Source organism: Calidris pugnax, unplaced genomic scaffold (genome assembly GCF_001431845.1).
Source record: "Calidris pugnax isolate Ruff unplaced genomic scaffold, ASM143184v1 scaffold133, whole genome shotgun sequence".
Taxonomy (NCBI): domain Eukaryota; kingdom Metazoa; phylum Chordata; class Aves; order Charadriiformes; family Scolopacidae; genus Calidris; species Calidris pugnax.
In genome coordinates, this window is record NW_015090977.1 from 1,647,032 (window position 1) to 1,656,158 (window position 9,127).

The following is a 9,127-nucleotide window of genomic DNA, read 5'->3' on the forward strand; positions in this document are numbered from 1 at the left end:
CCCCCCCCCACCACCACCACCACCATACCCCGTCACTCCTTGTTGGCTCCGCACACGGGAACACAAAGAGCTCCTCCGCTTGCGGGAGCCGCTCAGTAATTCATCCGCGCCGGTCCCGCGCGCACACACACAAAAGGCTGCGTCCCCCTCCCCACGCCTGCCGTACCCTCCATGGTGACGGACGTGTGGCTCTCCTTCGAGTCCTTGGGGCCCTTCACCTTCAGCTCCTAGGGAGGGAAAGACCCATCAGAGCAGCCCGCGGTGGGTTGGTGGCGGTTTGGGGGGGGGGGGAGGGGAAGGTCATTGCTCAAGGTCATTGGTGTCCCCCCCAACCCTTCCTGCACCCTAATATCTCCCCCCGGCCCCAGCCTGGCCACACTGGAGGCCACACATGGGTGCTGGGGTGGAGATGGGGATTGTATGTGGTGCTGCCTGGTTGGGAGCAGCTCTGGTTGCACCCCAGCAGCCGGGGTGTGGTGGAACCCATGGTGCACCCTGGAGCAGGACACCCAGCCCCACAGCAGCCTGTGGGGGCTGCTGGTCCCACTGAGCTGAATAGCCCCTGCTACGGAGGGGCTGGAGGCAGCAGGGAGCCAGGCTGTGGCCATGGAGGTCCCTGTTTCTATAGGGGAACCAGGTATGGAGATGCAGCCAGCAGGAGATGAGCCACAGGTACCCAGCACCCACAGTCACTGGATGGGGGGAGCGGGCACAGGCTGCCCCAGCATCCCAGAAACGATGGCAGTGAGGGCTGAGCCTGACCCGAGCTTGCACGAGGCGTGGGGCAAACCTCCTCAACACTCCACAACCCTCCAGCACAGCCTCTGATGGCCCTGCTCCTGCGATGGCCCCCAAGAGTCCCCAGGGCAGGGAGAGCATCTCCATGGGACACACACGCTCAGCTTGGCCATGGGGATGGTGTTCTCTGTCCTACACTGGGGCAGCCCAGCCATGGTGGCCCCATCCCCTCGGCACAGCCCCGGTCCAGCTTACCTCCGAGATCTTCTGGAACTGGTAGTTGCTCTGGCTGCACTTCTCCGCCGTCTCCAGTGCGATTTTGTAGTTATCCACAAAGGCCTTGTAGACCCCCAGTTGGCTGGCCTGCAGGGAGTGGGGGTTAGCCAGGCACCCAGCAGGATGCTGAAGCTCCCCCCCTCCAGTGCAAGGGCCAGGCAGCCACTGAGGGGACACTGCCCAGAGTTGTCCTCTCCCAGCAGGACACTCTGCTAGACCATAGCCAGCTGGGGAGCCACATGCTTGGCTCTGCAGGGACAGCCCTCACCCAAGGAGGGATGGTGGGGCCACCACAAACGTTCAAAATCCAGCAGAGAGGTAACAAGTGTCTGAATAATGGAGGCTGAAGCTACAGCTGCTTCCCAGCATCCTTCGACCTGTCCTCTCCTCCTCCCCAGCTTGGCCACAGCACCCATGGGCACAGCCTCTGCTCCCATCATACATCTGAAGCAGTGGCGTGACCCAAAGTGTGACCCTAAGAAGCCACCACTGCAGCACTACCACCTAGAGAAGAGGCAGCAACCCTCTGCCTCTCCCCAGAGGGTCACCCACATGCCTGGGCTCCTGCCAGCCCCATGGCAAAGCCACACCATACACTTCCAGCCAAAACCCTGCCATGGTTGCACCCAGGACCTGCCAGCTGTGGGCAGGGAAAGGGCATGGAGGCTGCACTGACTCCCATCCTGGGATGGAAGGGTTTGGGCAGGCAGCAGCTGCTGCAGGGAGGGATGCAACAAGTCCCACAGCCACCGGTGAGCACGTGGCAGGGCATAAGTTGACCCACGCCATGGGTCCGAGCCCCACAGCACGGTGCTCCACCTCCCCAGCCCTCCTTCTCTTTCAAGCAGAGCAAGCCCCAGGGAAGGCACGTACCAGCTTCTGGAAGAGGTGGCCCATGGTGACGTTGCTGTCCCACTGCTGCACCTTCGGGCACAGGCTGTCGTAGAACTCCTTGTGGATCTCATAAATGTCCTGGATCTTGTAGAAAATCGTCTCAATCTGCTGGAGGGTGAGGACAGGCTGCGACGTTGTGGCTGTAGCCTTCAGTGGCTTCATAGGCTGCCGAAGGAGGAGAAGGGAGAGCATTTGAGACAAGGGCTGGGAGGGGAACCCTGGGAACAAGGGGGAGCTGAGCTGGCAGTGAGAGCTGCCTGGGATGAGTCCTGGTTAGCAGTGGGACCGAGGGACCGCTCCCGGCTCATGCATCCCCACAGACTTCCCCCTCCATGGCGGCGGTGACCCCCATGTTGTGCAACAGCGTCTCCACCACGAGGGCCAGTGAGTCCACAAGAGGAACTGGGGCTATAAATACCTCCCCGCCAGGCACGCTGGCAGCAGGGGGAGGCGAGACAGGGGTGCTGGCTCCAGCATGGCTTCTGCTGCATTGCTCCCACACAGGTAGCATCCAGGGAGGATGTCCAGGAAGACATGACCCCAATCCATCCACCCACCCAACTGTCCACCTGTCCGTCCGTCCATCCATCCATCCACCCACCCATCCACCCCTGCTGGGAGATGTCCCTATTGCTCACCAACAAGAGGGCCTCCAGCTGGTTGATGTAGATCTCCTCGCTGGCCAGGAAACCAGAGAGCACCAGCTTCCGCATCTCCAGGCCTTTGCCAGCATCTCGCTCGCCCTGTGCAACACACCAAGGAGCCTGGCTGAGCCAGCAACCACCATGGAAGGAGACCCCCCTCATCCCACCGGCTCATCCCCAGCATCCACGTGTGGGGCGTGTGTCCCCAACAGTCTCAGGGAAGCTCCGCGACAAGGGCCAGGCACGTGCCCGCTGGGCAGCACAGCCAGTCTGGAGCCAGCTGGGAAGCCATGGGCTTTGCTCCCCTCCCTGCTCCTGGCTGGCCAGGAGCCCGGCACGGCTGGCAGAGCTCCACGGTGGCGCGCGGCACAGCAGGACTCTCCCAGGGCAGAGTCCAGAGACGCCCGGTGAAATCATGCCCGGCGATAGACGGTGCTGCCACGTGATCCAGCACCACCCTTTTCCCCAGCTGAGCTTTTTCCCAGGAAAGTGCCACCCCATCACTCAGTACTCAGTGGCACCAAGGCAGGTCCCAGGCTGTGACGGGCTCCCGCTGCCACCCCAGCCCTCGGTGGCTCTGCCCGTGCCCGTCTCTGCTGCAACATCGATGATCCAGCAGCACAACCCTCACAGCGAGGAGACAGGCAATGCTTGGCCAGGCTGGGGGGCTCCGGGACCCCCAGTGAGGGTCTGCCAGAGCCCAGGCATGGGTGTCCCAGCCCCTGCACTGCCTCAAATGCCCGATGTGCCCTGGCCTCCCCCACAGCCTGTTTGTCCTAAAAATCACACCCAGGAGCCAGGTTTTGCCACCCAGACTGGGACCAAGCATAGCCCCAGGGACACCAGTTGCTCTGAGCTATGACCCGTTTGGGATGGTTTGGGGGTGTATGGGTTCTGTTTTGCCCCTGCCAGTCCTGGTCGTTGTGCCTGGCAGCTACAAACACCCAGGGGTGCTTGGCCCCAGGGTGGGCACAGCCACAGATCAGCATCTCCCTGTCCCTCTCCAGCATCCATGAGCTGGCCCTGGGGGCTGCTGTGCCAACCGAGGTGCCCACCCCACGGCTCCCCACCAGGCTGCACCGTTAAGGCCAGGCCATGGTGACCAGTGCAGGGCAGTGCATGGTAGGGGCCAGTTTTGTACACTGGGAGCTCGCGGGCTTGTTGCCACCGATTAGTCATGGGCTCTTCCTGCTTCCCCCAGCCTGGGCCCTGCGCGGGAGCCAGGGAGATAAGGGGCCTGTTGGCACCCAGAGCCCACGGGGACGATGCCAGCTGGAACCCCACGACCCAGAGGTGCAGTGTCTGGTGGCCACCCCTTGTAGGAGACCCCAGGAAGAGTGAAGCCAGAGCCCTCCTCCAGCCCCGTGCCAGCCCCATAGGGGAACCCAGGCACCCCCCAGCAGGGCAGGCAAGAGAAGGGTGCCAGGCTGCATGTGCCAACACAGGGGTGCCCCTAGGCTGCCCCCAAGCACCAGGTTTTGGGGCTGTTCAGGGGTTGCGGGTGGCCATGAGGTGGGGCAGTGGCAGAGTGTGGTCCAGCCCCTTCCTGAGCATCCGGTGCCAGCTCTGCCGAGCCCCACAGCCCCCCCATAGCAGCACACGTGGCCCCCACTGCCCCTCAGGAGGAAAGCTGTGTGCTCACCCCACTTCATGCAAGAACCCACCGAACCCTTTCATCCCACGCCTGGCACAGCCATGCCCCTGGCCACAGGTACTCCTGGGCAGGGGGGCAGCAGGGCTGTGGTGATGCTCCCACTGTCCCCCCATCTCTGCCCCCCACCAGCACCCACCGCACGGACCCAGGAGCTGCCCCAAGACCTGGGCATCACCAGCACCCACAAAATGCCCCTTGTCCACCCCACCCACCGTGGGAGCGGGGTACCCCCACCGCCCACCTTCTCGCCGGCCGAGAACGGAGACACGGGGCTGGTAGGGGTTCCCGGTTCAGAGTCATCTTCATCCTCCAGCACTTTATCCAGGTACCCTATGGCCTCCTCTTCCTCCTCCATGGCTGGCCCAGGCAGCAGGGGGCGGAGGGGACCCCGCAAGGCTCCAGGCGAGGGGCTCACACGGCCAAGCTGGCCCAGCCTGACTCAGCCCTGGACGTCGGCCACCGCCGTGGGATGAAAGGAGCCATTATAGGATTCCCGGTGCTCCCGCCGCCCTGGCGTCCCCGGCCGCAGCGCCGAAGCGCTCCCGATGTTCGGCTCCACAACCTCTTCCGAAGCGGCGGTGACGGGAGGCAACTCCCAAGGCCACCAGCGTTGGGACAAGAGGGACGGCCTGGCTCTCCCCAGGCCTCGGCTCAGCCCCCGGGAGGGGGGCCGCCGGCGGTGGAGGGCCGCTGCCCGCCGCCCTGCGCCCCAGCCAGCCCTGCCGCTCCGCCCTGCACGCTCGCTACAGGAAATGCATCTCTTGGCGCTGGAGGTGGGGCTGCTCCACCGCCGGAGTGTGGTCAAGGCTGGGGAACGCAGCAGCAACAGCCGCCACCTTCCCCGAGCCCGGCTCTCCCAACGTCGCCCAGAGCTCGGTGGCCCCTCTCTGCTGGGCTCCCCTCAGACCTTCCCCCAGCACAGCAAAGGGAGAGCCCCCGTCCCGCCTGCTGTGGTGGCCCCCTTGCCCACCCCCCCATGTCCCGCAGGCCGGGGGGAGAGCAGGACCATGGGGACTGCCACCAGAGCAAGCGACCTCGGAGGGCAGCAGCAGGATCAGGTCCTGTAAAAGGACCTTGCTCTGCGCCCCCAGAAGGGTCCTGGAGCCCTCCCCGCCCCAGAGGGGACCCAGCAATTTCGTGGGGCAACACAACTGAGACACAGAATCATCTAGGCTGGAAGAGACCCTCAAGATCATCAAGTCCAACCATCTACCCTACTCCAAAGTTCTCCCCTACACCATATCCCCCAACACAGCCAGGGATGGTGACTCAACCACCTCCCTGGGCAGCCTATTCCAATGCCCGACACACACCTTCCCAAACCATCTGCCCCACATCCTATGGGGAATTGCCCTGGCACCTCACCCCTGCCCCAGGAATGACCATAACCCCGGGGCAGCCGGGGAGTGGGGACGTGAGAAGTGGTGTGACGCCTGCGAGGGACATCGAGGGCCCTGCTGAATGGAGCAAGAAGGGGCTGGAGGAGGGGACACTAACGCAAGAGCTGTTTCAGCAGTTTCCCCCCTCTCCTTGGCAGCAAAAGGGGAAGCAGTGGCCACGTGTGCTCTGCCCGCAGGAGCCGGCTCTTCTCTCCCCCCCTGCCCAAGCCTGGAACAAAATCCAGCTCCGAGAAGTGGGCAGGGACATAGACATGGGGGCTTTCCAGAGCCTGTGCCCAGTCCTGTGTCCATGCCACAGCTCAGGCTTTGCCCAGCCTTTGCTAAGGGGGTTCTGTGCCCGGGCATGGGGACCCTGCACGCCACAACCAGGTCCCCAGAGCGGGGGATGCTCTGGGCCCAGGTGAAAGCCACCCGCCGTGCCAAAGCCAGCAGCACCTGAGCAGGGGCTGGGCCACCACCTCACACTGTGATCATGGTGTTTGCATTTCCCAGGCGGGAGAGGGAGTCATAGGCTGTGTCTGCACCCAACAGCTATACCCTAGATGAGGTCACAGCTGCCCCAGGAACTTCGAGATGCCCCACCAGAGATGCCCCACCAGAATCCTCTTCTAGACAGCAACACCAGTCCCCCCTCAGCAGAGAGGAGCAATGGGGTGAGACTGGTACCCCATGCCACCAGCCACAGCAGGACCCACACACAAGCCTGTGCCCATCGCAGGGCTGGATTAAAAGTGCCAGGATTAAGACAATACCCCACTAAGCCCTGTCACAAGCAGCTCTAGATAAAGAGATGGAGGCAGAGACGGCGCTGAGCTCCAACACTTCCCAATCCTGTTAGTGCCAACCAAGGCTTCACTGCCCGCATCCAGCCCCAGCACGCTCCCCCAGCCCCCAAGGCCACCGCTTTGCCAGCGTCCCCAGGGGTGTCCCCCAAAGCTGCTTCCCCAGGGCCACCCTCTACGGAGCCCATCGCCAGGGTGTCAGGGCTGGGGCTCAGAAGGTGGTGCGGGACCACCCTGAGCCCGGGTGGCTTGTACCCTGCCCCGGGACGGGGTCCATGGCGCAGCAGGGTGGCAGAGGGCGGGCGGCCCCCCCCTTCCATCCCCAGGGACCGCACTGGGGTGCCCGGAGGAGGAGGATGCTGCGCAGCAGCGGGCCCTGGGGAGGAAGCCACACCTCTCGCCTCCTCTGCCTCAGCATCCGGGTTAAGGGCTTAACTCTTTCCATGACCAAAAAAAAAACCAACACAAAACCAAGAACTTCACGTTTCCCAGCCGCGTCTCTTGCCGTGACCCAAGCCCCGGCCGGCAGCGGGACCCCGGCAGCTCCCCCAGCCCGGGCAGCGCTGGGTGCCAGGGGGGGCTCCCCCAGCCCCGGGCCAGCCCAGCGCTCCCCGCACCAGCCCCCAGCCCTGTGCCCAGGGGCCGGGGGGGGGCCGGCGCCCTGCCAAGAGCCCCCTGGGCCAGGGTACACACCGGGGATGGCAGCCCTGATGTCCCCGGGAACCATCCCCCTCCTCCACCCCCGCCCCCGGGCTTTCCGGAAACTTTTATTCTGGAAAAAAACCCAATCTTTTTGCCCTTTGGTTTCCCGCCGCGCAGGTCTCCGAGCATCCCTCCTGGGAACCATCCCGGACAGACCCCAGGGGCTTCCCGGGGATGGTCTTGGAAGAGCAGGGGGAGAGGAAGGGTAAAAATCTACGTTCCCCAGAAGAGGAGGGGGGGACACACTCTCGGTGTCCCTCCCCCGCTGGCGGCTTGTCCCCAAGTGCCGCTAGATGGAGCCGGCAGCCCGGCGGAGGCTGCGCCATGGCCCCAAGGGCTCCCCGCAGCAGGGGACCCCGGGAACCCCACTCTTGCCAGCCAAACCCTGCCGGGATCCAGCCCCCGCACCCCGCTCTCCGACCAGCCCGTGCCCTCCTGGCTCTGCCACTGGCACGGCACGACGGGACACGGCACGACATGGGGGGGGACATGCCATGGACATGGCACCCCCACCACCAGCAGCAGAACAGGGTGCTGCTCCCCAGAGGACCACAGCCAGTCGGGTTTGGGATGCCAGAGGACAGTCCCCCAGGTCACAGAGCACCACCGACACCGCTGACACATCCGAGCCAGGCACCCGCATCCCCCAATTCAACCGGACCCACGGCAGAGCTTCGCGTCCCGAGCACCTACCCCTGTGCCAAGGCCATCAGTGGGTGTTGGGGACACACCGTCCCCGCTCTCCTGGCCGCGGGCGCTGAGCTGGGGGGACATGGTGGGTGACTCGTCGATGTAGGGCATGGTTTCCGAGCCCTCCGGCAGCGCCTTGGGCTCCTCGTTGCCCTCGGCGTCGTACTCGTCCGCACCATAGTTGAAGTCTGCCAGGGGAAGAGAGGGTGGTGGTGAGCATCCAGGCAGCGGGCACAGCTGAGGGTCACCCCACAGCACACCACAACCACCCCAGCCTGTGGCTACCTGCGGGCAACTGACCCCCTGTCCGATACCCACCGGACACGGGTGCCCACATCCACAGCCCACCCCAGCCCCGCTGCCCTTGGCTACCTGCTTTCTGCCTGCCCGAGCGAGTAGTGCATGACACACAGCATCCTCAGGGGCTGAGCGTGTCCGCTCGACACACTTCCCTATATTTGCATAATTAACGGCACCGAGAGGCCACCGCAGGCCTCCTCTGCGCAGGGACAGCTGCTCTGCCAGACGCCCCAGCCCCAGGCGAGCGGCTCTGCCCTGCTGCCATCCCCGTGCCATCCCCGGGGAGAGATGGAGCTGGGCTGGCATCCATGGACACCCTCCTCCCCGCTCCCCCACACCCGTCCTCCTCGGAGTGTGGGAGTGGGTGCCAAGACGCCCGGGTCCGCAGCACGGAGGACAGTGCCACCCCCTCCCGAAGAAGGGGGATGGTGGTGGGTGGGCAGCTCGGTGGTGGGTGGGCAGTTCGGACCACTCTGTGGGGGCAGAAGGGGTCTGCTTTCCCCAGAGCAGGATGAGGCTACGCCAGGCCAGCACTCATTTTTGGACGCCCCGCAACCCCCCCCCACCTCATCCATCACCCATGGCCCAAGGGAAGCCGTTTTGGGGAGCCGGAGCCCCAGGTGAGAGCAGGGGGGCTCCAGGGTCTGCGACGGTCCCCGGGGCGCAGCGGGGGACCGGGGTACATCCTAACCTGTTACCATGGAAACGGCAGCGGCTCGGTGGCGGCGGGAAGAGGCGGCTGCAGCAGCCCCGAGATGCTGACAAAGGGGAGGGGGAAGGGAGCCCGGCTGCGGCAGGGGCAGCCGCGGGGTGCAGACAGCCCCCCAAGCTGGGGCCTGCGGCCAGGAACCCCCCCGGCAGCTCCCCAAAAAGGTGGTGGACAAGGCTTGCCCAACCCCACCCCACGCCAGCCCCTCGCTGCCCTCCCCACCCGGCAGCCCCACGGCTGTCCCCATAGGGCACTGACAGTGGGGACAGCCCAGCCAAGACCCTGGCCAATTCTCTGGGCAAAATGCGGTGCGTGGGGGCTGGAGCAGCCATCCCAGA

General features: G+C 65.0%; 1 protein-coding gene across 2 annotated transcripts in view; it reads right to left on the bottom strand.

The window, feature by feature from the left end:
• Positions 1–7,983, bottom strand: part of ABR (active BCR-related) — a 27,279-nt gene extending 19,296 nt beyond the window's left edge. The window contains exons 1-5 of one of the 2 annotated variants that reach the window (XM_014953275.1): positions 7,780–7,983; positions 2,547–2,641; positions 1,888–2,073; positions 994–1,101; positions 167–227 (exon numbers count right to left, since the gene is read on the bottom strand). In XM_014953275.1, the coding sequence (XP_014808761.1) occupies positions 167–227; positions 994–1,101; positions 1,888–2,073; positions 2,547–2,641; positions 7,780–7,891 (562 nt within the window). In that variant the 5' untranslated portion in view covers positions 7,892–7,983. Of the gene's footprint in view, positions 1–166; positions 228–993; positions 1,102–1,887; positions 2,074–2,546; positions 2,652–4,447; positions 4,562–7,779 lie in introns of those variants that run through there. The other variant, XM_014953273.1, reaches the window with a different exon arrangement.
• Between the last annotated feature and the right edge of the window lie 1,144 nt (positions 7,984–9,127).